Source organism: Rhinoderma darwinii, chromosome 2, assembly GCF_050947455.1.
Source record: "Rhinoderma darwinii isolate aRhiDar2 chromosome 2, aRhiDar2.hap1, whole genome shotgun sequence".
NCBI classification, from domain to species: Eukaryota; Metazoa; Chordata; class Amphibia; order Anura; family Rhinodermatidae; genus Rhinoderma; species Rhinoderma darwinii.
In genome coordinates, this window is record NC_134688.1 from 400,316,591 (window position 1) to 400,344,013 (window position 27,423).

The 27,423-nt window shown below is 38.8% G+C and overlaps 1 protein-coding gene across 3 annotated transcripts in view; it reads left to right on the forward strand.

The window, feature by feature from the left end:
* CNKSR2 (connector enhancer of kinase suppressor of Ras 2) overlaps positions 1–27,423 on the forward strand; it is a 371,721-nt gene that overhangs the window by 243,582 nt on the left and 100,716 nt on the right. For all 3 annotated transcript variants that reach the window (XM_075854043.1, XM_075854044.1, XM_075854045.1), the window contains 2 exons: positions 19,162–19,210; positions 22,830–23,002. In XM_075854043.1, coding sequence (XP_075710158.1) covers positions 19,162–19,210; positions 22,830–23,002 — 222 coding nt within the window. The remainder of the gene's footprint in view (positions 1–19,161; positions 19,211–22,829; positions 23,003–27,423) is intronic.

Below are 27,423 nucleotides of genomic sequence, written 5' to 3' on the forward strand. Positions count from 1 at the left end.
CCTTTAATTAGAGGATTTTTAAGTTGGTGTATGATATTGGAGAGTGTTTGTGTGGTTTTGTATTGTGTCCATACATTGCAATAAATCCCACAAACATAAATACCGCTTATAAACTAATAAGAAAGAAATAATCATTTACACTAAGCAGTATTAAAAATTGAGTAAAAATGTGATTCCTTTTTTTATGTAATATGTAAGTTCCCTCCCGTCCACGTTTTTTATGTATTGCCAATACCTTAGGGCTAACATAAAACCATATTGTGTACATGCTGAACAGCTGTGCGCTCTTGCATTACTACACCAGGAGATATGAAGGTGAGACTTTTATGTCAGGTTCTTAGAATGTACAGTCTGTTGGGCCACATTGTCCATATCATGCGGTGACATCTGGAAGTCACTTACTCTCATTACTTATGAACTATTAATATGCCAGCTGCCAGTTCATGGGGTGGGTCATTTCTCAACGCCTCTCCATTAACTTAAAGGGACAGTGTAAATCCAATTAAATCTCTCTTGCTCTTGGGTGAAAAAAATTAACTAAAAAAAGGCTGTATTACATTGAAGCGGTGATACATTTTTACCATTGCATTACTAGACTACTTAGCTTAGTTACAGGCTGTGTGGGAATTTTCTACTGCATTAATCGACTATCCGCTGAAAGGACGACTTTTACAGTCCGAAAATGAAAGTCCACTAGTAAAGTAAAGCTTTTTTTCCCTAGGTCAAGAGTTCGTCACAGGATGTAGTACTTGTTATGTAATGTTTGCTCTGCACTGATGCTTATTTTTGTTATTATTAGTTTGTACATTTTCTTGTTTGCATCTTTTTCAAATGTGGAAACACATACTGATAAAAAAAATAATTTTACACTCCCTTCCCATTACTACTCCCATATGTTTGGTTCCCATTCTTTTATAGCAAGAATAGCCTACAGTAGTCTGCAACCCTATTTTTGCTGTCAAACACACCTGAATCCTGATGGAAACCTGACACCCCATTAGATGTAAATGACATCCATCAGAATTTATTGGGATCCATTTGAAAATGGATCGGTCATAGCCATCACATCGCGATTATACATGGAAGACATGACACTGGTGGGAAAAGACCCACTCTGCAGATCAATTTTACCTTGATGGCGGTGGTGTCTATAGTTTGTGCCATAATATTGATAAATAATACTATAATTATTCACAATGGAAACTGGAAAAACAAATCTATAACACTTAAAAATAAATAAGTATACATAAAAAGTAAATAATGAGAAAAATAGCTGTATAATTATACTATAGTGCACTAGTAACCTGAGTTCATCTAGTAATGTTTATTATCTTTTTAGTTAGTTTTATTCTGCCAAGTTGCAAAAGAAAATTACTTTTGGAATCAACTGCATGGAGTATAGCTTCTGCCATTGTAGTGAGTTTATTAAAATCATTTGTGTCATATCTCCAAGTCATGGGTTGGTAAATCACACCTTCTGAATAGACATGGGGTACTCAACGACTTTTAGTAAAGATCCACTTACCGGATGTTGTCTTAACATTTTGCAAACTTTGTAGAACTTTTTACATCCAGATTTATTGTTTGTCAGATGGAAAACTGGCATAATTATTTTTTTACCAGCCCTTTGAAATTAGGGGAGACCAAGAAAATAATGGCCCTACATTCCAGCAAGCTGCAATGAGGGGTGGCTGAGTACAGTACATAATGGGGCCAACCCAGTAGGGCATGGCTGCTGCTACATTTTCAGCTATTTGCCAAGGGGTACACTGATGCCTGTTACAGCGAACACCTGAGCTGCTTGGCCTCTGCTGCTTACTCTGATAGCCCTCTGATTATTTTTAACCTTTTAAAGCTACCAAAGTATTCCTTTAATATATACTGATGATTTTTTTTCTTGTTGAATCTGGTCATTTCTAATAATGCAGAGCTTGTTGGGAACGTCAATGTTCATGAAAACCTTGGTAACAGTGATCACCATATAGTTCTATTTTACCTATCCTGTAAAAAACAAACACAGGCTGAGAGGGCAAAAACACTTAATTTTAAGAAGGCCAATTGCCTCAGGATGAGGGCTGCAGTTCAGGATATAGACTTGGAAGAACTAATGTCAAATAATGGTACAAATGATAAATGGGAGATTTTCAAATCTACTTTGGGTAATTTATAGTGCAAAATGTATTCCTATTGGTAACAAGTATAAACGACTAAAATTAAACCCCACATGTCCTTTTTACAGAAGGTGTAAGCCAATACGTGACAAAAATAAAGGGCATTTGAAACATACAAATCTGAGGGTACATCTGTAGCCTTTTTAAATTATAAAGAGCTTAATACAATCTGTAAAAAGGTAATAAAATCAGCAAAAATACAAAATGAAAGGCAGGTGACCAAGGGTAGTAAAACAAATCCCCCAAAAATCTTCAAGTATATAAATGGAAAAAAGCCAAGGTCTGAACATGTAGGACCCTTAGATAGTGGTAATGGGGAGTTGTTCACAGGGGATCAAGAGAAGGCAGAGTTACTAATTGGGTTCTTTAGCTCTGTACATACAACAGAAGAAAGAGCAGCTGATATAGCCGGTGCCAGTGCTGTTAATATATCAGTTGATATACTGAATTGGATGAATGTAGATATGATCCAAGCTAAATAAAATAAATGTGCACAAGGCCCCTGGACCAGATGGGTTACACCCTAGAGTTCTTAAAGAGCTTAGTTCAGTTATTTCAGTCCTTCTCTTCATAATATTCAGAGATTCTCTAGTGACTGGTATAGTGCCAAGGGACTAGTGCAGGCCAAATGTGGTGCCTATTTTCAAAAACGGCTCTAGGTCTTCCCCAGGTAATTATAGACCAGTAAGCTTAACATCCATTGTGGGGAAAATGTTTGAGGGGCTATTGAGGGACTATATACAGGATAATGAGACAAAAAATAGTATTATAAGTGACAGCCAGCACGGTTTTACGAAGGACAGAAGTTGTCAAACTAACCTGATATGTTTTTATGAAGAGGTGAGCAGAAGCCTAGACAAAGGGGCTGCTGTAGATATAGTGTTTTTGGACTTTGCAAAGGCATTTGACACTGTCCCTCATAGACGTCTAATGGGTAAATTAAGGACTATAGGTTTAGATAGTATAGTTTGTAATTTGATTGAGAATTGGCTCAAGGACCGTATCCAGAGAGTAGTGGTCAATGATTTCCTACTCTGAATGGTCCCCGGTTATAAGTGGTGTACCCCAGGGTTTAGTGCTGGGACCACTATTATTCAACTTATTTATTAATGATATAGAGGATGGAATTAATAGCACTATTTCTATTTTTGCAGATGACACCAAGCTATGTAATATAGTTCAGTCTATGGAGGATGTTCGCGTGAATTGCAAGCGGATTTAAACAAACTAAGTGTTTGGGCTTCCACTTGGCAAATTAAGTTTAAATGTAAAGTTATGCATCTGGGTACCAACAACCTGCATGCATCATATGTCCTCGAGGGAGCTACACTGGGGGAGTCACTTGTTGAGAAGAATCTGGGTGTACTTGTAAATCATAAACTAAATAACAGCATGCAATGTCAATCAGCTGCTACAAAGGCCAGCAAGATATTGTCGTGTATTAAGAGGCATGGACTCGCGGGACAGGGATGTAATATTACCACTTTACAAAGCATTAGTGAGGCCTCATCTAGAATATGCAGTTCAGTTCTGGGCTCCAGTTCATAGAAAGGATGCCCTGGAGTTGGAAAAAATACAAAGAAGAGCAACTAAGCTAATAAGAGGCATGGAGAATGTAAGTTATGAGGAAAAATTAAAAGAATTAAACCTATTACGCCTTGAAAAAAGAAGACTAAGGGGGACATGATTCATTTATATAAATCTATTAATGGCACATACAAAAAATATGGTGAAATCCTGTTCCATGTAAAACCCCCTTTAAAAAACAAGGGGGCACGCCCTCCGTCTGGAGAAAAAAAAGGTTCAACCTGCAGAGGCGACAAGTCTTCTTTAGGCCTCGTTTACACGTGCGTGATACGCGCGTGCTTTTCATGCGTGTCGTACGCACCTATATTAGTCTATGGGGGCATGCAGACAGTCCGTGAGTTTTGCTCAGCGTGAGTGCGCTGAAAAAAATTCACGACCTGTCCTATTTTTGTGCGCTGTTCGCGCATCACGCACCCATTGAAGTCCAATGGGTGCGTGAAAACCACGCATGCCCCACAGAAGCACTTCCGTGCGAACTGCGTGATTCGCGAAACAGCTGTCAAACTCTGAATGTAAACAGAAAAGCACCACGTGCTTTTCTTTTTACAAACATCCAAATGGAATGTCATAATGATGGCGGCTACACGAAAATCACGCAGCCGCGCATCATACACTGATGACACACGCAGCTAAGTGCCTTTTGCGCACGCAAAATGCAGCGTTTTTTGCATGCGCAAAACGCACACGCTCGTGTAAATCAGGCCTTACTGTGAGAACTGTGAATCTATGGAATCGTCTACCACAGGAGCCGTCACAGCAGGGACAGTAGATGGCTTTAACCCCTTCCCGCCCAATCACGTACAGTTACGTGATTAAAGCTGATGTCTTACCGCCTTTTCACGTAACTGTACGTGATGGAGATGAAGCTGGCTCAGGAGCTGAGCCAGCGACATCACCGCCGGGTAACAGATGTATGTTACAGCTGTCACCCTGAGGTATCGGTCAGGACCGGAACTAGCATCCGATCCGGCCGATTAACCCCTCACATGCTGCGTTCAATAGAGATCGCAGCATGTGAGGAGTTTATAGCCACCGGCACCCCAGCAACGTGATCGCTGGGATGCCGGTGGCTGCAAAAGCGATCGGAGGGCTTATACTTACCTCCCGGTCCGCCAGTAACGGAATCCTCCTATGCCCCGTCGTCGGCGGGGCCCAGGAGGCTTCCGGCACCATCGGCAAGCTGAGCCGGCGTCATCAGCAGTGGGTGTCCGCTGTATGTTACAGCGGACACCCCGATCTATCGCCAGGAACTGGAGCTAGCTCCCGATTCCTGGCATTAACCCCTTCGATGCAGCGATCCATTGTGATCGCTGCATTCTAGAGGTTTGTAGCAAATCGGCAGCCTTGCCACGCGATGGCAAGGCTGGCGACTGCTACTATGGCAACAGGAGCCCTAACAATGGACTCCTGTCTGCCATTACGTAAGCTGATTAGGCCCCGCCCAGAGGCGGAGCCTGATCGGCTTGTTGTCAGTGAACAACTGACAGTTCCAATACATTGCACTACATAGGTAGTGCAATGTATTAGAACATCAAACAAACAGTTGGACCTTCAAGTCCCCTAGTGGGACTAAAAAAAAAGTGTAAAAAAAGTACAATAAAAGTTTCAAGTAATAAAATAAAACACAATCGCCCTTTTTCCCTTATCAAGTCATTTATTATTGAAAAAAATAATAAAGCCATACATATTTGGTATCGCTGTGACCGTAACGACCTAAACTATAAAAATATTATGTTATTTATCCAGTGCAGTGAACACCGTAAAAAAAAACACCTCAAAAACACTGCCATAATTACTGTTTTTTTGGTCACCGTCTTCCAAAAATTGAAATAAAAAGTGATCAAAAAGTCGCATGTATCCAAAAATGGTACCTATAAAATCTATACCTCGTCTCGCAAAAAACAAACCCTCACACAGCTCCATCGACGAAAAAAATGTAAAAGTTATGGCTCTTACAACATCGCGACAGAAGAAATACATTCTCTTTCCAAAAGTAATTTTATTGTGCAAAAAGTTATAAAAAAGTTCTATAAATTAGGTATTGCCGGAATCGTTCTGACCCACAGAATAAAGGTAACATGTAGTTTATAACGCATGGTGAACGCTGTATATATAAAAAAAAAAAAAAACTATGGCAGAATTGCTGTTTTTTGTCACCTTGCCTCCCAAAAAAAGGATAACAAGTGATTAAAAAGTTGCATGTACCCCAATATGGTACCAATAAAAGCTACAGCTCGTCCCGAAAAAAAAGAGCTCTCGTACCACTACGTCTATGAAAAAATAAAATAAGTTAAGGCTCCAATAAGTCAGGAAAGAAAAATATCCGGTTGTGAAGGCCCGAGGGGAACATTTCTTCTGGCGATGTATCAAGGCACTAAAATTAGGGAACCAGGAAGGGGGGGCCCAAACATATCTGCTGGAAGCGAGGGCGTCCGTATTATACCAGGACAACACTTTCCCGGCAAAATTCCCCAAACTGCAAAGGTGCGGAGTGTGGACCAAAAGCGGGATAAGGAAGGACGCCAGTTATCAGTGCGACACAGGCCTGTGCAGAAAGGATCTATCACAGCGTAACACACATCTATGGATCATTTTATTATTTTTTTTACCTTATTATTATACCACATGACTATGCCCCGATGTACTCTGCCGAGCTCACATATGCCCCACATTATAAACGGAAACAGTGATACTCCAAACAAAACTATTACCAAGCAAATTCCACGCTCCAAAAGCCAAATGGCGCTCCCACCCATCTGAGCCCTACAGCATGCCCAAACAGCTGTTTACGTCCACATATATGGCATCGCCATACCCGGGAGAACCCTTTTAACAATTTTTGAGGTGTGTGTCCCCAGTGGCACAAGCTGGGCACGACATATTTGACAATTAATTGGCATATCTAGGGCAAAATTTAAATTTGTACCTTCGGCAGCGCAATCATTTATGGAAAAGACACGTGTGGTGAAAATGCTCACTACACCCCTTAATAAATGCCTTGAGGGGTGTAGTTTCCAAAATGGGGTCACTTCTCAGGGGTTTATTTTATTTCACATCAAAGCCTCTGCAATTGTGAACCAATACTTTATATGTCGCCAAATTAGGCCTCAATTTTACATGGTACTCTTTCACTCCTGAGCCCTGTCGAATGTCCAGGCAAAAGATTAGGGCCACACGTAGGGTGCTTCTAAAACCGGGAAACACCACATAAAAATTGAGAGCTGTCTTGTTATGGTGGCACAAGCCGGGCACCACATATTGGCGTATCTAAGGAAAAATTCCCATTTTCACTCTCTCACATCGTGTGCACACTAATTTCTGCAAAACACCTGTGGGGTTAACATGCTCACTACACCCCTAGGTGAATACCTTGAGGGTGTTGTTTCCAAAATGGGGTCACTTCTGGGGGGGATCCACTGTTTTGGTTCCACAGGGACTTTGCAAATGCAACATAGCGACCAGAAACCAAATGCAGCAAAATCTGTACACCAAAAGCAAATGGCGCTCCTTCCCTTCTGAGCCCTGCCGTGTGTCTAAACAGCAGTTTATGACCACGTGTGGGGTATTGCCATACTCCAGAGAAGTTGCTTTACAAATGTTGGGGTTCTTTTTTTCCTTTATTTGTTGAGAAAATTAAAAATTTTGAGCTAAAGCTACGTCTTATTGAAGTAAAAGGATTTTTTTTATTTTCACTGCCCAATTCTAATAAAATCTATGAAACACCTGTGGGGTCAAAATGCTCACTACACCCCTAGATGGATTCCTCAAGGGGTGTAGTTTTCTCAATGGAGTCACTTTTTTGGCGGTTTCAATGTTTTGGTCCCTTAGGGGCTTTGCAAATGTGACAGGGGCTCCGCAAACCATTCCTGCTAAATTTGAGCTCCAAAAGCCAAATGCCGCTCTTTCCCTTCTAAGCCCTGCCGTGGGTCCAAACAGCCATTTATTACCACATGTGGGGTATTGTTTTACTCGGGAGAAATTGCTTTACAAATGTTGCTTTTTCTCCTTTAGTCCTTGTGGAAATTAGAAAAAATTAGCTAAACCTACATTTTCTTTGAAAGAATGTAGATTTTAATTTTCACGGCCTACTTCCAATAATTTCTGCAAAAAATCTGCGGGGTCAAAATGCTCACTATACCCCTAGATAATTTCCTCAAGGGGTGTAGTTTCCCAAATGGGGTTACGTTTGGTGGATTTCCACGGTTTTGGCACCGAAAGAGCCCTTCAAACCTGACATGGTGCCTAAAATATTTTCTAATAAAAAGGAGGCCCAAAATCCACTGGGTGCTCCTTTGCTTCTGAGGCCTGTGCTTCAGTCCATTACCGCACTAGGGCCACATGTGGGATATTTCTAAAAACTGCAGAATCTGGGCAATAGATATTGAGTTGCGTTTCTCTGGTAAAAACTTCTGTGTTACAGAAAAAATAGATTAAAAATGAATTTCTGCAAAAAAAAAATAATTTGAAAATTTCACCTCTACGTTGATTTAATTTCTGTGAAACGTTTAAAGGGTTAAGAAACTTTCTAAATGCTGTTTTGAATACTTTGAGGGGTGAAGATTTTAAAATGGGGTGACTTTTTGGCGGTTTCTAATATATAAGGCCCTAAAAGCCGCTTCACAACTGAACTAGCCCCTGTAAAAATAGCCTTTTGAAATTTTCTTGAAAATGTGAGAAATTGCTGCTAAAGTTCTAAGCCTTGTGATGTCATAGAAAAATAAAAGGACGTTCAAAAAACGATGCCAATCTAAAGTAGACATATGGGGGATGTTAATCAGCAAAAAATTTGTGTGGTATAACTGCCTGTCTTACAAGCAGATACATTTCCATTTAGAAAAATGCTAATTTTTGCAATTTTTCACAAAATTTTGGTGTTTTTCACTGATAAATATTGAATTTATCGACCAAATTTTTCCACTATCATAAAGTCCAATGTCTCACGAGAAAACAATCTCAGAATCGCTTTGATAGGTAAAAGCATTCCGGAGTTATTACCACATAAAGTGAAATATGTCAGATTTGAAAAAATGGGTCTGGTCCTGAAGGCCAAAATGAGCTTGGTCCTGAAGGGGTTAAAAAAGGCTTCGATAATTTCCTAGAACAAAAAAATATTAGCTCCTATGTGTAGAAATTTTTACCTTCCCTTTTCCCATCCCTTGGTTGAACTTGATGGACATATCTTTTTTCAACCGTACGAAGTATGTAACTATGTAACCTAGGCTGATTTGAAAACTTTAGGAGCCAAATAACCGGAATTCCCCCGCAAAAATTCTGCAAGTGTGCTTTATGCAAATGTAGGACAATCCCATCCACTCTGCTGTTTTTCTCGAATATTGATGTATTTGTCCGGTTGGCCCACCCCGTACGCCACTTATCTGGTCACTATTTGCTGAAGGACAACTGGTGACATCAACGGCCATGCTTCGATCAATCACAGAGGAATAGGGATCGGCACTGCAAATTTAAATACGGAGGAGTCCTAAACTTGGAAATATAATTGAGAAGACTCCTAGGTGCCCCTTCACTCGGACCAGATGCTTGATTACAGCGGGGATAGCTAGTGAGTAGTCAAACGTTATTTACATATTCTGAATCAGGAGCTTTACACCTATATAGCGGTTAAATAATTCAGGGTTTGTTAAACTTGACAGATCCTCTTAGTTTGGGAAATTTCTAAACCTGACTTGAATTAAGGCCTAACAAGTTAATTATATTCTGAAACCTTAAAAAACTAGAATATTGGATCAGCTGGAAAGGTGCCCAAACTTTTGCACAGAATAATTGTTTATTTTTCCCCTCTATGATTAATGTAACAAATAGTGATGTGGCATTCAAATTTACAGTAATAAATGTTCGTTACATGGGGAGAGGTTGTTTTATCTACTTTTCATTTGCATACTGAACTGAACAGAACATGTAATTTGGCAACGGGTGCCCAAACATTTTTTTTAAAACGATGCCATGTAAACGTATTTCCATGTCTCTTTAAAATCTGTTCAACATTATTTTCCATATAACAGCATAACATTTCACATCAGTTTTGTTCTAATTTATTGTCCTCATTGTACTGGTTTATCTATAGCTTAAATTCATTTAATGTACAGTACATATTTAAACCTCATGATCTTTACTATCTGCTTCTCAGATTCTAAAGAGGACCTGTCGCCTCTCCTGTTATGTCTGTTTTCGTAAATACTTTTATTCCCATAAAATAAAGATTTTAAAGCATAATTTCTTAGAACTCTGCGTTCTACTATTCCTCTGTTATTCTTCCTACATATTTATGAATAAATTGACAACAGGGTGTTACCAGTCCAATTACAGACTGTGTAGGGACACGCCTCTTTGACAAGGGGAATGGTAACACCCAGTTGTCAATTTATTCATACGTTTCTAGGAGGAATAACAGGAGAATGGTACATTGAAGGTTTCTAAGAAAAGATGCTCCAGAATTGTGAGCATTCACTTAAAGGCTATGAGCACCTTTTGTTGACAATTTTTTTATTATTTATTCTGTTATTTTTTTTTAATGTGCTTACAAAAATTTTTCTAATTTACTTTTATTATCTTTTTTTTTTTAGTCTTTATGATATAGCTTCTATGTATCCTCTATACATAGAAGCTGTATCGTTCGATATTAGCTTAATCCATCAGTTCAGCTAAACGCACAGCTCGGCTGAGAGCGGGTCCTGTGTGTATTTAACACACAGGATAACAATAATATTGATCATATCTAAGTTCATAAACTTAGATGTGATTGTAATCATGGTGATCCTGTGTGATAGAGACACATGGGACCTGCTTTCTGCTGAGTCGTCAGTTCAGCAGAACTGACGGATATGGCTAATGGCATACAATACAGCTTTTATGTATAGAGGATACATAGAAGTTTTATTGTGTAAATTAAAAAGTGATTTAATAAAAGTCAATGTGCAAGTCCTGCTGTTTATGACGAGCATGCACATTATGCTTCATTAAGCAGTTAAACAGACATATCAGGTCCCCTTTAAAGGAAATCTATAATCTGAAAATTACATATTTCAATCAGATTTTAAAATAAACATATTTAAAAATTCATATATTTATCCAAATAATATTTTTTTGAGATCTATAGCATTTTGCACCCTACCACTGGAGCACACGTCCGGCTGACATTTCCTGTGTTCTCTAGCTCAATGGCCAGCTTTGCTGTTTATACTGGGAGGAAATGAGCAGTTCTCTCATCATCATTAGAGGGCAGTATAGCAACATTGTACACCCAGATAAAGCTCTCTCTGTATCTCCCCATTCACTCCCTGGTCTCTGTATGTCATCCCTTATTGGAGATTGTATTAGTCAGTTGCCAGTTCTGTTCTATTCACTACTGCTCCCGTAAAGCACATACTCTGCTGCACGGTCTGTACAGGCAAAATAGTAAGGGAGCATGTGCCTCCAACGTATTTATCAACATTTGAATCTCTATTCGCTGGACATTTTTAAGCCTCACGCTCTATCTGCCATGGAACAATAACAAAATCTCTATTTCCCTGCAAAAAATAGGATATTTGGAAGGGTTGTGCCAAAATGCCAGCAGCCAGGAATTTTTTTAGAAACACAATATAAATATAGAATTTAAAAAAATAACAAAACACATTACGTCTCTTCTATATACTTATATCTAAGTAATGAAACTATAATTAAATACATAAAAAATTTAGTTTAAAATCAACAGGTCCCAAATATTTTTGATTTGCTGTGTATACAGGGCATTATACCTTCTATAGAAAGCACAAATAACTTCCTGCAGCGTGATATCACACAACATAAGTCACTGAAAAAGTCAAGATAAGCCACTTTTTATTTAATGCATCAAAAGTCAAGGTAAAGACTTCTACATCTGTGTGTCTTATTTCGGCTTTTATGAATAAATTGACAACTGGTTGTTACCATTTCCCTTGTCAAGAGGTTGCATCCCTCCACACTGACCACACATTGCTGATCGTATCACACTGTAGGGACACATCCTATTGACAGGGGAAATGGTAACACCCATTTGTTAATTAGGCCTGGGTATGTAGGAAGACTTTTTGTGGAATGCAAGTTTTTACTATTGGGCCCTGTTCACACTGAGTTTGTTTGCAGGCAGAAAAATCTGCCTCAAATTCCTTCAGGAATTTTGAGGCGGGTTTTCACCTGCCTGCACTTTCTTGATGCGATTTTCACTGCGATTTTGCCATTGAGTGCCGTGGGCAAAAAGAAATAAAAATAGAGCGTTTTTTTTCTGCCTTCCATTGGTTTCCATGTAAAAAAAAAACCTGTGTGAAGTGGTTCTAACAGACGTGTCAGGAGAGGTGACAGATCCTTTAGAAATTCAGTGACTCACAGGTGACATCTTCTATGATTGTAGATGTTCTTTCCTTGTTTTTGTTTTCTACCGGTCCAGACCACCATAGTGACTTTTCCTGACAACTGCAGAGTTGGCTGCGTAGACATATTTGGTCTCGCTTCTACAGCCATCCCCAGCCCCTGTAGCAACAAAAATAAATTCAGAATCCAGACCAGACTCCTTAATAAATGCAGACCCCAGACAAAGCCCCTAAATTAATGTAGAACTCAGACCACACCCCTAATTTCACAACAGATGCTGTGCAGCCAAAGTCGGCTCCATGTTTTACATTAACACCTTTATTGATGATCCATAACCACCAGGACCCCAAGTAAATCTGAATCCACCTACTAAATTCCCCCAAAGTGTTGATCTAAGGGCAATAAAACATTAAATCCATAATTCTTATAGGTCTCCCTCCAGATTGGCTGAGAGAACACCTATGTCCGTGCCTCCTTGCAAGTCACCCACTTTAGAAGGCATTTTCATAAAGATCTTAATGGGCATCGGAAACGTGATTCCTCTTAGTACTACTGAAACACGGGACAAGAACTTTCCAGACCCCTAATTTTAGACCCCAGACCAGACTCTTATACTTCCCTTCTTCTTCCTCACTCCTCTTTTGGACATTGTCAGGACCCAATGCGGCGGTAACTTGACCTGAAGAAGAGCCCAGGAGTGAAAAGGGTAAGTATTATTGTCTATTGGATTAAGCAAATCGGTAACACCAAATGAAAAAAAAAAGAAAATTTATCTGGACAAGAGGCACAGGGGCACATTTTATGATGAGCACTTTGGGTGGCCCCGGGCCCCAGGCAGCTTACCAAAATGCAAATAATATAATTTGCCACTGGTTGCAGGCAACAAATTTTCACCTGAAATCTTCTAAGTAAGGCACAGTGTTGCTTTATCAATGGTTGGTGAGTTATTACAGAGATAATTTTCTGTTGATAAATTATCTGCATTACAAATAGTCCAGCGCCCTATGTAGTGGATACATGGTGAATTCTTATGTTGTATTGTACTACTATGTATATACAGTATGTGTAACAAAAGGGTGTTTTATGTAATATTAGACATTACATAATATGTTGCCTGGGCTTTGCTACAGGAGATGTAAATTGTTGCACTAATTCTTTCAGCCAATAGATGGCACACTAGAGAACTGTACTAGACATGCTTGACCTGTGCTTCATTCATCACTTTATGCATGGACATATTTTGGACACATTAAGGGTTTTAATTTAATATACATTCTGATCATCTAACCATTTGCCATAATGAATAAACGACTCAAACGAATAGAATCCGAAATGTTAGCACAACTCCCAGCATTTTTCTATATTTTATTGGGTAACAACAATGAATCTGCATTTCTATTTGGCTTTTTATATTGATCTGTATCCAATAAGTTTCTCTATTGTCAGCAAAATCTAATCTTTCCCCAAAGATCACATTTATTTCAATTTTAAAAGGTACAATATTTCACCACCTTAACATAGTTTTTTACAGGAAGCATGTTTTGGTAACAATTACGGCTTTTAATCTCTCTAGATGGGACTATAAAATTATTATCGCTCTGTCAAGTTGCATGAGGATGGGGAGTGCACAGCTATTTTCAACTCTAGCCACAAATTCCAAGTTGAGTTGAGGACGGATCTCTAACTTCTTTAATGAACTGGCGTGATGAAGATTAATGCCCAAAAATGGAAAATTCACCATATATACGTGAACTAGGTGTTTGAGGCAATGTTTACTTTTTATTTTTAATAAAAATGTTTTTGGTATTGCCACTTTTCTGTTCTGTTGAGGTGGCCATTTTTTGGTAATTTGGTAAATATGGCCATTTCACTTCTCTGATTTGTTGTGACGACCTTTTTTGCATAAGTGTCCACAGGAAGTGCAGCCATATTGGTTGTTAACAATTGTAAACTTTGCTATTGATTGAATATGCTGACAAAATGACAGCTGATAATAAGTTTGTGAGAAGCTTATTCAAATGGGTCACTGATATGGCTGCACTTCTTGTTGTCACTTCTGCAAAAATCATTCTCGCAACAAAATAGAAAAATGTCAATATTTCTGTAAGTTTCTCTAACTTCTGTTTTGCAAATAGATCACCATTTTTAAATATTTTGGGGGAAATCTTGTTTGTCATTGTAGTTTTAAACCCATGTGCTTCATGTTTGGGGTCAATCTCTTGGCAATAAATCTTCTCTCCACTCGCAGTTCACTTTCAGACTGCAGCGAGTTTTCCTCCATGATTACCTTCAGTATTTTGATTCCTTGATTTGGAGGATGCAGTGGTGATAATTGGAGATCCGTGGCGTACCTCCAATTAAGGCAATCCGTTTCACTGATATGGAACCCGTGGGTTAGGGATACCGATTCTCTGCCTTTAGAGCGATATCTCGTTCTATGATTACCGTCGGCAATTCATTACTTGTGAAGAGAGACTGCTGATATGTGGAGCAGCCTGTCAGTCACTGATCTGTTGTACTGTGTCACTCAGTGACGGAAAGCTGCACTACCAATCAGAACTTTTCTGAAACAAAGAAGTGCTGATTAGTCGGTAGCCACACAGTCCACTGAACTGAAGAGCAGGCCTGTGCAGAGGGAAGGGGAGGAGCCAAGCTCAACATTGGCTAATCCTGTGCAAGGCTTTGATCTGCAACTTCATCTACCAGTAAGTAGAATGTATTATATACTAGTCCTTCTCAATGAATTAGAATATCAAAAAGTTAATTTATTTCAGTAATTCAATTCAAAAAGTGAAACTCATATATTCTATAGATTCATTACACACAGTCATCTATTTCCAGCATTTTTTTCTTTTAATGTTGATGATTATGGTAACCATTAATGAAAACCCAAAACTTTGTCTCTCAGAAAATTAGAATATTATATAAGCCCAATTTCAAAAATTATTTTTAATACTGAAATGTTGGCCTACTGAAAAGTATGTACAGTATATGCACTCAATACTTGGTCGTGGCTCCTTTTGCATGAATTACTGCATCAATGTGGCGTGGCATGGAGGCGAGCAGCCTGTGGCACTACTGAAGTGTTATGGAAGCCCAGGTTGCTTTGATAGCGGCCCTAAGCTCATCTGCATTGTTGGGTCTGGTGTCTCATCTTCCTCTTGACAATACCCCATAGATTCTCTATGGGGTTTAGGTCAGGCGAGTTTGCTGGCCAATCAAGCACAGTGTCACTGTGGTTATTAAACCAGGTATTGGTACTTTTGGCAGTGTGGGCAGGTGCCAAGTCCTGCTGGAAAATTAAATCAGCATCTCCATAAAGCTTGTCAGCAGAGGCAAACACGAAGTGCTCTAAAATTTCCTGGTAGATGGCTGCGCTGACTCTGGACTTGATATAACACAGCGGACCAACACCAGCAGATAACATGGCTCCCCAAACCATCACTAACTGTGGAAACTTCACACTGGACCGCAAGCAACTTGGATTGATGCCTCTCCACTCTTCCTCCAGACTCTGGGACCTTGATTAGAAAATTAAATGCAAAGTGTACTTTCATCAGAAATCAGAACTTTGGACCAATGAGTAACAGACCAGTCCTTTTTATCCTTAGCCCAGGTAAGACGCTTCTGATGTGGTCTCTGGATCATGAGTGGCTTGACACAAGGAATGCGCCAGTTTTAGCCCATGTCCCGGATACCTCTGTGTGTGGTGGCTCTTGAAGCACTGACTCCAGCCGCAGTCCACTCCTTGTGAATCTCCCCCAGATTCTTGAATGGCCTTTTCTTGACAATCCTTTCAAAGCTGCGGTTATCCCTGTTGCTTGTGCACCTTTTTTCTTACCACACTTTTTACTTCCTCTCAACTTTCCATTAATATGCTTGGATACAGCACTCTGTGAACAGCCAGCTTCTTTAGCAATGTCCTTTTGTGGCTTACCCTCCTTGTGAAGGCTGTCAATGACGGTCTTCTGGACAACTGTCAAGTCAGCAGTCTTCCCCATGATTGTGTAACCTACTGAATCAGAATGTTGGACCATTTAAAGGCTTAGGAACCCCTTGCAGGTGTTGTGTGTTGTTTAGCTGAATAGAGTGTGACACAGGGAGTCTACAATCTTCAACTTTAATCCATTTTGGATTTTCATTAACTGTTAGCCATGTTAGCCATAATCCTCAACATTAAAAGAAAAAATGCTGAAAATTGATCACTCTGTGTAATGAATCTATATAATATGAGTTTCACTTTTTGAATTGAATTATTGAAATAAATTCGCTTTTTGATGATCTAATTAATTGAGAAGGACTAGTTCTGTATTATAGAACTGACAGGGGGAGTAATTGGGGAAGGGGGTATAATATACTGTGTAATACACTGTACATTATACAAGAGGTGCTGGTGTAGGGGAAGAGTGTAATGAACTGTTATATGTACTTTACACTAGAGGTGCCAGGAGGAGGATTTTGATCTGTGTGTGTCTATCCACATATATGCATGTATTTCTATTTATGTTTAATCTTGTTTATCTGTTAATGTCTGTGTTTGTGTGTGCATGTATATGTCTATTATTTATGCATTTGTGTGTATGAATGTGCATAGTCGAGTGTATCTCTGTACATAAGTCTGTATACATTTGTTTTCTTGATGTATATATGTGCACTTTTATATCCGTATGTGTTATTGCATTTGCATATTTCCCTGTGTGTATAAGTATGTCTATTCTTTTGTGAGCGTATATACCGTATGAATGTTTCGTTGTGTTTCATCTTTGTACATATATGTATGTGAGCACATGTGCATGTTTTTTATGTATATATATATATGTGCACATGTGAATGTGTGTGAATCTGTCGCAAAAAAGAGGGGCCAATTCAAAGTTGAATGCAACATGTCAGAAGTTTTGATTGGTGGGGGTCCGAGCACTGAGACCCCGGCTAATCGCTAAAATGAAGCGGCAGAAGTGCTCGTGTGAACGCTCAGCTGCTTCGTTTCTGTTCGGCTATTTCCGGAAAGCTTATGTATCGGAGTACGGACTCATAGACTTCCTATTGGGCCCGTACTCCGATACATTGATTTCCAGAAAAGGCCGAACAGAAACTAAGCAGGTGAGCTCTCATACGAGCACTTGTGCCGCTTAGTTTTAGCGATTAGTGGGGGTTTCAGTGCTCGGACCCCCACCGATCAAAACTTCTGACATGTCACTATGACATGTCAGGAGTTGTTTGAACGTTTAGTTACCCTTTAAGCGTTTCTAACTTTTTTCAAATTAAAATTTATACTAAATTATAACCACTTTGTTCTGGTTTATTATATTTTTTTTTTCTTTTTTTCTTTTGTATATCTTGGCACTGAGAATCTTCCTTCTTATAGAATTTGTTGACTGTAGAAAGTTAGTTTCCATGGTAATCGTGCACTAGGATAAATTTATGCTGATTTATTTAGGAAAATACATATTTTTTCTAGATATGTTCCATATAAAATGCAGTCATCTTAAAGTAAGTGTTATTCCGCTGAAGTAGGCAGAGGAATTGTGTGATTTAAAAAATAGATCAGTAAATATAGGAACATCTTGGTTCCATGTAAGGGATGGATACTGTAAAATTTGTGAATAGAGTATGCTAGTATATAGATTGTACCTATCGTTTGTTCCCATAAAAATACTTGCACATACTTAATAATGGCTTTTTTTTGTTTTTACTATTTGTATATTGTTATTAATTTTTTATGTTTTAGTAGTCTGTGCTGTTTTAGCAAAGCTGCAATTCTAGTGCTAGCGATCAGGGACCATTTTGTTCCTTGTGACATTAACCTTTGATGGGGACTACCCAAGCCATGTATCATAGAACCATGGTTAAATAATTGTTTTGAAAGGTATCCGGGTTTATTTCTCAGTAAACTATCCCATTAAACATGTTGCCTTATGTGCTGGCAGCAAGTCATAGAGCAGGTGTTGATCAGATTGGTGTAGATTTATGGGAAAAGATTCAGCATAACTTGTAATGTACAGATGTAGTCGTCTTTATCTTGACTTTTAACGCATTAAATACACAGCGAAAAGACCCTTTATCTTGACTTTTTCAATGGCTGTTGTTGTGATATCACGCTGCAGCAAGTTATCAGAATCAAGATAAAGATGGCTGCATCCATATTGATGTATATCTCTGCTCTGTGCTTATGAGTCTAGTGGGCGGTCCTACTCAGTGATTGACAGCGATCTCTGTATATGTGTGCTTACAAAGAAAAATGTCAATCATTGCGTGACACTGCACAGGGTGAACAGAGATTTACATCAATAAATGACAAATTATGTTGGTTTATGTACAGATTTCATGTAATAGTTTGCATATGAATCGATGTTTTATATTCAGGGGTGATCTGGAACTAGATCAAATAAAACTGAACGCTGCCATACTTATCGTCACAGCAATAGAAGAGGTATAGAATATAAGATCCGATGTCTGAGTTCTGCATAGATCAGAAGGGATTATTATTATTTACCCGGCTGATTTACAGAGCTGCATTTCACACTATACGTTTGCAGGGTTATAGTTTTTTTTTCTCTATCTGCTGTGTAGTGTTTCTGAGACAACAGCACATCCTTATAACTATAAGGCCTCGTACACCTACCATATTACGGATCTGTGGTGTATGGATCTTTAATCCACTGCTCTTAGAAACCAGTGTACCACAGTGTGCCTCCAATTCGATATAAAATCTGTGAGAAAAAAAAATCATGGCATGTCGTTGGATTGACTACAGCACCATAATACGTACTGTACACAATGGAAACCAAAACTACAGGTGTACTTGAAGCTAGACTTAAAAAATAATTACTTGCCAAAATGTCCCTGTTTCGGGTCATCAACTTGATTCTTTTTTAAAAATTGTCTTATTGGCCACCATTACAGGAATGTCATAAACACCCGCTTGATTCTAAATTTGGTAATAAGATTAAAAAATACAAATCCGTGGTACGCAGAAGTGCATTTATGAGCTGGATACGTTAATCTGTAAGAGGAAAGTATGGTTTATTCTTATGCAAGTGTTTCTTTTATTTTTCAGACTTTCCAGCAGTCGTCTCTGCAGCATAAATCCAAGAAAAGAAATAAAGGTAATCCGAATAATTATAATGTGTGGGAAATAAAGTTCTTGTGAAACTAATGACATTTGGAGAAGCAGCTGGATAAGATGATTCAAGAACTCCAAATATGATGTGTTTTAAATATCGAATTTCATGTGGGAGGTGATATAATTATATAAATGTTATATTTCCATCCGTGCTTGTAAACATTTCATGTAACCATTCTGTAATTAGAGGCTGGGTATTTTTATTAATTCATTCTATCATTTTAGAAGTGCTTCCTTATATATCACTGTGCATGGAGTCTTCTTATTGGAAATGGTTCTTGCTCCAGTAGATCTTACAGTCGTGATTGCTGTAAGACTAGGTTCACACTGTGTTCTGTGGGCATTACATTCGACACAATGTTTTAATTGCTCCATCAAACATAGGACCCAGACATATTCAGCTGCATGTTTTATACAGTTGCATATATCTGCTATTGACTCCCATTGGAAAAAAGTTCACTGCGCTTTTGAATAACGTTAAAGCAAAGTTAAACGGACGAATACTGGCTAAATTCATGCCAAAAGGACACTCTTTTGGTATCCGTTTGGGTAATGATGGTCTGTGGACACTTGTTTCACTAAATAGATTCGAAGATATTGCAAAATAAAAATGCCACACACGATAGCTAAGTAAATAACAATGTGACTTTACTCAATATTATGCCAAAGAGAGCAATGTATACACTGTAGGCGTCAGTGAATATATATATATATATATATATATATATATATATATATATATCCTACAAAAAAAATAAGCAACAAAATATATAGAATAACATAAAATAAGCAAGCATACAAAAGTAAAGGATAGTCACTTCGGTCCTTGGGGAAAGCTCTATTGCGTGCACCAATACCCAAGGATATCTCAAGGAGTGTAGCGTACTCTCTAGGCGTCTGTTTAAAATGAGCTTACCAATCCTTGAAGGGCACCACTTTGTATATCATTCATGCCCTATTCACCACAGTTAGTACAATATCTCCAAAAGATCCTTGTTCTCACCAAAGCTCCCAATTCTCCCTCATCTGCAAAATGTGTCTACGTACATGCATGATGTAAACGCCTACTCTTAGGAATGCATAACGTGCTATGGTAGCCTTCTGTACATCTTTGCAACAATTTGAAGTGTTAAGACCAACAAAAATTAATTTCTTGCTTACAACATGTAGAATGTCTGGTATACTGGTCTGAACCTAGCCTTATATATACATGCCAATGAGGTCTTGGATCATGTTCTGTTGTCCTTTCCTTATGATGATGTCTGACAATATATAATATATATTGTGTTTAAACTGAATGTTCCTTTTAAATGATATATAACGTCTGAGGAACATCATTTTGAGCAGTTGGGAGAGGTCAAGAGTTGTAGTAAGGGACAGGACTCCGGGCATCTAATGACTTATGTACCGCAGTCTATAGAGGTGCGTGGGAGTGGATTTTATCACCTGTGTGTATAAGTCTAAGCAGGGTTGGCAGATCCACTTCAGTGTTTGTATCTGAAGCTCTATGTGAATGCGTCCTAGCGGATCTAGATTAGAAAGAGATGAGTGAAATTATAGTGATACAAGTGCTGGGGGACAGATGGGGAAAATAGATACGCTGCTTCATAGCCAGGACTGCTGCTTGAAAATGTTATTAGACTTTGCTTTGGCAAATGATTTAGTTGCAAAATCCGCTTTTAAGGCTATGTAGAAAATATATGTTTCGTTATTTGGGCACTATTAGGTTACTATGATTTAGGCATATTTCATTATTTGGTTGAAATACTCAATGGATGGCTTTTAAAGTAAAATAATATACTGTACAAATACATAAAGATGTAGAAAAGCCGAGTTGGTTATTTGGCAAATCTCATCATAATGGCCAACAGTGTGTGGTGTGTCTGGCCCCTTCACCCACACTCCTAGCTAAGAGGTGCACAAAATCAATTATACCCATGCAATCTCCATGAACAAGCAAGGTCAGCACAAAAGAGCATACTCCATTATCAATCCACGTATCTCTCTATTATAATATTACAAAATAAGTTACAGAAGTGGTCAAGCATACCATGCTCTATGTATATACATACGAACACCTGTCCTGTATATTTGGGTATGCATGTTATAGAGATGCCAATGACTTGGCTATGGCAGCCAACCTGGGAAGTCTGTTAAGCAATTTCATGACTGGCAGGGAAGAGGTGAGGCACATAGGGACAGTAACTAGCCGAATAATTATTTTTTTGCTGTCTTTATTTGAATTTGAACTTTTTGTACTTTAAAGTACACCTTCAAAAGTGTTTTGTTTGTTTTTTTAAGAAAAAAAGTCTGTGTGGTTGGTGCAACTTTCAAATGAGTTTTTCTTAAAAATTATTTTAACTTTTTGAGCTACAGCTACTCTGTATCCTGTATACAGAGCACATGTATCGTTCAATAAGACCTGAATCCATCAGGTCCGTGGGACTGACTGGTTCAGTGTCAGAGGGTCCTGTGTCTGACATGCAGGATCTACCTGTAATCTATCACATATAAGTTATGAGTATAGATGTGATAGATTACAGTTGGATCCCGCCAGCTTTCACCGAACTAGTCAGTCCCATGGACCTGACTGGTACAGGATTCAGCCAAAGATACAGCTGTTCTGTATACACGATACACAGCAGCTGTATCTCAATAAGTAAAAATAATTTTTAATAAAAAACTAATTTGAAAGTTCCACCAAAAAAACTGACTAACGTTTTTATTTAAAAAAAGATTTGCATAACCTTTAAGAGTTGTTTGAGAATAAAAAAAACGTGTTTGCTTTATTTTCCGCCCAGTAAGAGATCATCACTTCTCCATGGGCTGTGTCTGCTATTCAAGTAAGTGGGGCTAAGCTGCAATACCAGACAAAGCCCATAGACTAGAGTGGTGCTGTTTATGGATAAAAAAAAAAATCTATTTTTTTTAATATTCTCATGCAACCCTTTTAAGCAAAACAACCAATGGAATTGGCCAAAAGCTGCCCCGTGTCATTGACCACCGTATGCACCCAGATAAAGTAACAATGACGGACCTCTGGTTCTCTCTAATGAACGAAAGACGTAAAATCCTGTGAAATGCAAGTGCAGCTATTATTAGAATATTTACTTCATGCTGTATGTTACAAGATCCAGACAAAATAGCTTGAGGAGGTTTCTTTGTATTTCTAGGCACCAGCTACTGAATTCAGCCAGATGAAAACAATCTGGTGTTTGATCATTTAAAGCCCTCATAAATACACAATAATGTTGCACTTGCAAAACAAACACTTATCTTCTCTTCCACTTCTTAAATGGGGTTATTTACTGTAATCTCATGTGTGTGTTTTCTCTGCGGCATGCTGTGTTTTTTTGCGCTTGAGATCTTTGACTTGTAGCATATGTACAGTTCTTGAGAACCGTTATCTGTCCTCCCTGTCCCCTCAATGCACAACCTGCTGCATAATAAGTTCTCTTCCTTGTCCTGGTTTTTATTGATGTGTATGATGTTTAGAACCTGGAGTTTCACCGGTGGGGACAACATTAGTAGAGCTTTACAGAGGCTAATCGAATGAAGCTATAAAGTGATGATTCATTTATCTGCATTGTACCGTTCTCAAGGTCCTGTTCCCGGGAAAAGTAAAAGACGTATATCTTGTAAGGACTTGGGAAGGGGCGATTGTGAAGGATGGCTATGGAAGAAGAAAGATGCAAAGAGCTATTTTTCACAGAAGTGGAAAAAGTATTGGTTTGTCTTGAAGGACTCTTCAATGTATTGGTACGCCAATGAGGAGGTAAAGATATCTATCTGTTCTCAATAGTTTGTTTCTAGAAATGAATGCCATATTATTTTGTATAAAGTGGTGTATTCCTCTAGTTCACAAGAAAGCACAAAGAACAATCAATGTTTAAGATTTTGCATGTTGCAAAGACCAGCTGGAATACAAACTATGAGATTGGCAAGGACTAATGGTGGTTTTATATGGGCAGATTTTCACCCGATAAACCAGCACCAATTGACGATAACATCATGTCGATCAACACTTGTCGCTCCATCTAAACGCATCAATGATCAGAATGTACAGCATAGGGACGAGCGATCGGTAATAATATAGTTTGCCCAATCCATTTTGCATCTTGTCGGTAGTGTGTGCTCATTTGTCAGTTGATTCCTGCCCTGTTTACACTGGACAATATTCGAGAACAAGCGTTTGTACGATCGCTCGTTTGCCCGTTCATTGGCCCATGTAAACACATTACACTCTCTGACATTAGGGATCAATAATATGGTTTATCTTGGGGGTTTATTTAACTACAGCTACATATGTTGAAACAGATTAGCCCCTACCAGTTATCGGCCACTCCTAGATCTAGAGATCTGGTCAGAGAAAAGCAAGATAAGTAATGCCACACAGGGAAAAAAAAACAAAAAACTTCAAGGCTAAATGTTTTATTTTTATGACTAAAACATTTATGACCTTTCCTTGAATGTGATCAGTGGGGATCCCAGAGGTTAAAACTCTACTGATCTGACATTGATAGCCTACACTTAGGATTGCTCAGGAAAATCCCTCGCTTTGGGGACATGTGATGTAACTGTAACTGTGTGTCACAGCCGCCGAGGGTTATGCTGACACCTCACTGCAATGGCCGGGATTGTTTAACCACTTAGATGTAGCGGTCAATAGCAACAGTGGCATCTAAGCCTTTAGAAAGAGGGAGCGGCCCCCTCTGTCAGCCTGCTGCCCCCCCCCACAGCTCCGCCATTTTTCTGCCCGAGGTACGGCTTAATAGGAGCGTCATACACTTCTCCCCATTTATTTACACAGCACATAGTGATCTTACTAGATCACTATGTACAGCCACATACACACACACTAACGTTACTGAAGTGTCCTGACAGTGAATAGAGATCACTACCAGCCAGGACGTGATGTCTATTCAGAATCCTGACACTTCGGTAACGTTTGTGTGAAATTTACAGCGAGATTGCGCTCTAAACTGTAATTTAAAACGAGATTACGCTTGCTGTGCTGTAAATTTCACACACAGGATTCTTTCTGAATAGACATCACGTCCTGGCTGGTAGTGATCTCTATTCACTGTCTGGACACTTAAGTAACATTAGTGTATGTGGCTGTACATAGTGATCTAGTAAGATCACTATGTGCTGTGTAATTGAATGGGGAGAAGTGTATGACGCTGATTGGTCACTGATTGGTCAGCCTCATACACTTCTCTCAACAACGCCCACTTGGTCAAAAAGTAAAACACGCCCAGTTGTCCATTAAGAAAGTCATTAGCATAAAGCTAAAATAGGTCATAACTCCGTCAAAAATGATTGTTTTTCTAAATAAAAACCACTGCTGTAATCTACATTACAGCGCCGATCACATTATGTAGAAGATAGGGCATTTATAATGTGGTGACAGAGCCTCTTTAACTAATAATTAATTTTTTGTAAAAGTAGTACATCATAAAAAACTATCTAAGTTTAGTATCACTTAAATCATATTTACCCTGAGAATAAAGTTAACATGTCGTTTTTACCGCACGGTGAACGTCGCAAGAATGAAGCACAAAAAACACTGGAGGAGTCCGTTTTTTCCAATTAAACCCCACAAAGATTTTTTTTTTCAGTTTACCAGTACTTCTAATGGTACTTTTAAATGGGGACAAATAAAAACTACAAATCGTCCCACGTAAAACAAGCCCTCATATGGCAAAATAAGCCCTCATGTCGACAGAAAAATTAAGTTATGGTTTTGGAAGGCGAGGAGGAAAAACAAAATTAAAAAAGGCTATGGCGCCAAAGGGTTAATACAAATTAGCATCTACTAGATCTTGGAGCAGACTGTTCAACCAGTTAAAGGGGTTGATAAGAAGTTTAACATACATTGAAAATGATAATGCTGAAAGTTGAGAGAACTCTAATAATTGTGTCCATCATATCGCCAGGATGTATTTTTCTTCCTATAAGTAAACAATGAAGATTCCCAGTCCACGACTACAAGAAGAGATCTTGAAAACAGTCGGGAATTTTTAGTCAAAGTATTTTCGAAAATTGTATAACTTTCCATTATACAGGGTGGGCCATTTATATGGATATACCAAAATAAAATGGGAATGGTTGGTGATATTAACTTCCTGTTTGTGGCACATTAGTATATGGGAGGGGGGAAACTTTTCAAGCTGGGTGTTGACCATGGCGGCCATTTTGAAGTCGGCCATTTTGTATCCAACTTTACTTTTTTCAATGGGAAGACGGTCATGTGACACATCAAACTTATCGAGAATTTCACAAGAAAAACAATGGTGTGCTTGGTTTTAATGTTACGTTATTCTTTCATGAGTTATTTACAAGTTTCTGACCACTTATAAAATGTGTTCAAAGTGCTGCCCATTGTGTTGGATTGTCAATGCAACCCTCTTCTCCCACTCTTCACACACTGATAGCAACACCGCAGAAGAAATGCTAGCACAGGCTTCCAGTATCCGTAGTTTCAGTTGCTGCATATCTCGTATCTTCACAGCATAGACAATTGCCTTCAGATGACCCCAAAGATAAGTCTAAGGGGGTCAGATCGGGAGGCATTTCTTCTGCGGTGTTGCTATCAGTGTGTGAAGAGTGGGAGAAGAGGGTTGCATTGACAATCCAACACAATGGGCAGCACTTTGAACACATTTTATAAGTGGTCAGAAACTTGTAAATAACTCATGAAAGAATAACGTAACGTTAAAACCAAGCACACCATTGTTTTTCTTGTGAAATTCTCGATAAGTTTGATGTCACATGACCCTCTCCCCATTGAAAAAACTAAAGTTGGATACAAAATGGCCGACTTCAAAATGGCCACCATTGTCAACACCCAGCTTGAAAAGTTTCCCCCCTCCCATATAATAATGTGCCACAAACAGGAAGTTAATATCACCAACCATTCCCATTTTATTTAGGTGTATCCATATAAATGGCCCACCCTGTACAACGAATAAGCTTTATTTGATGAAATCTGGAATCCCTTTTAAGAGTACTCAAAAATCGAATGTTTTAAGAGGGTTTAGTCCTCTATTCTTCGTGAAAGATGATCGCACGTCTAGAGGTAATGGAATGGCTTTCGCATTCCACGTTGTACTTGTCATGTTCATATTTAGTCATTCTTTAAATAGAAACATGTCTGTTTTGAAAGTACTGTATGTTTTTATTAGGAAGCTTTGGTTAGACTTTGTAAAGCCAGTACTTTTCTAATCTGCAATTTGTGGTCCCTAGAAATTATCTTTTATCCTTAGAAAGCACCAAATGCAAAACTGTCTATAAAACTTTTAAATTTACAGAAACCAGCACATAATATTAATTTAATACATTAAGTAGAAAGCAAAGAGGTTTAATGTACTTCTGCTATATTTGTATGCCCAAAACTCTCTTGCGTTGATACAGTGATACTCTGCTTTATGTTATGTCACACGGTTAATGTGACAAAAGAAACAATGTACTGTACCTCCCTAGAGAAATTAAGTTGAACTTCAAAGCAATTTATAAATTACTTTCCGGCTACTTTCCCTGGAATACTATATATTCTTTAGCAAGTATCCGACTAGTTCTTGCAAATCGTGGAGACTGAATATTTATGCAAACAACTATGTAAATGTTTGAAGCTACGAATTCTGCACTTCTGCTGATCCTGGTATGTTTTTTTAAAAAGCATTTGCTCTAAGGCTGGATTCACACGAGCACATTACGTCCGTAATGGACGGACGTATTTTCGGCCGGAAGTCCCGGACCGAACACACTGCAGGGAGCCGGGCTCCTAGCATCATAGTTATGTACAACGCTAGGAGTCCCTGCCTCGCTGCAGGACAACTGTCCCGTACTGAAAACATGATTACAGTACAGGACAGTAGTTCCACGGAGAGGCAGGGACTCCTAGCGTCGTACATAAGTATAACGCTAGGAACCCGGCTCCCTGCGGTGTGTTCGGTCCGGGACTTCCGGCCGAAAATCGTCCGTCCATTACGGACGTAATGTGCTCGTGTGAATCCAGCCTAATTGGTTTATTGCTTCAGGTGGTGTTTTTTACCTGTTCAGATTAACTAAAAAAAAATCTGCTCCATTTAATATTTTTCTGTATTTTTGTGTGTGTGTGTGTGTCTCTATATATAGTGTCAGGATTCGTATGTATGGAGAGTAACAGTTGGCAATAAAAGTGTAGAAACTGTT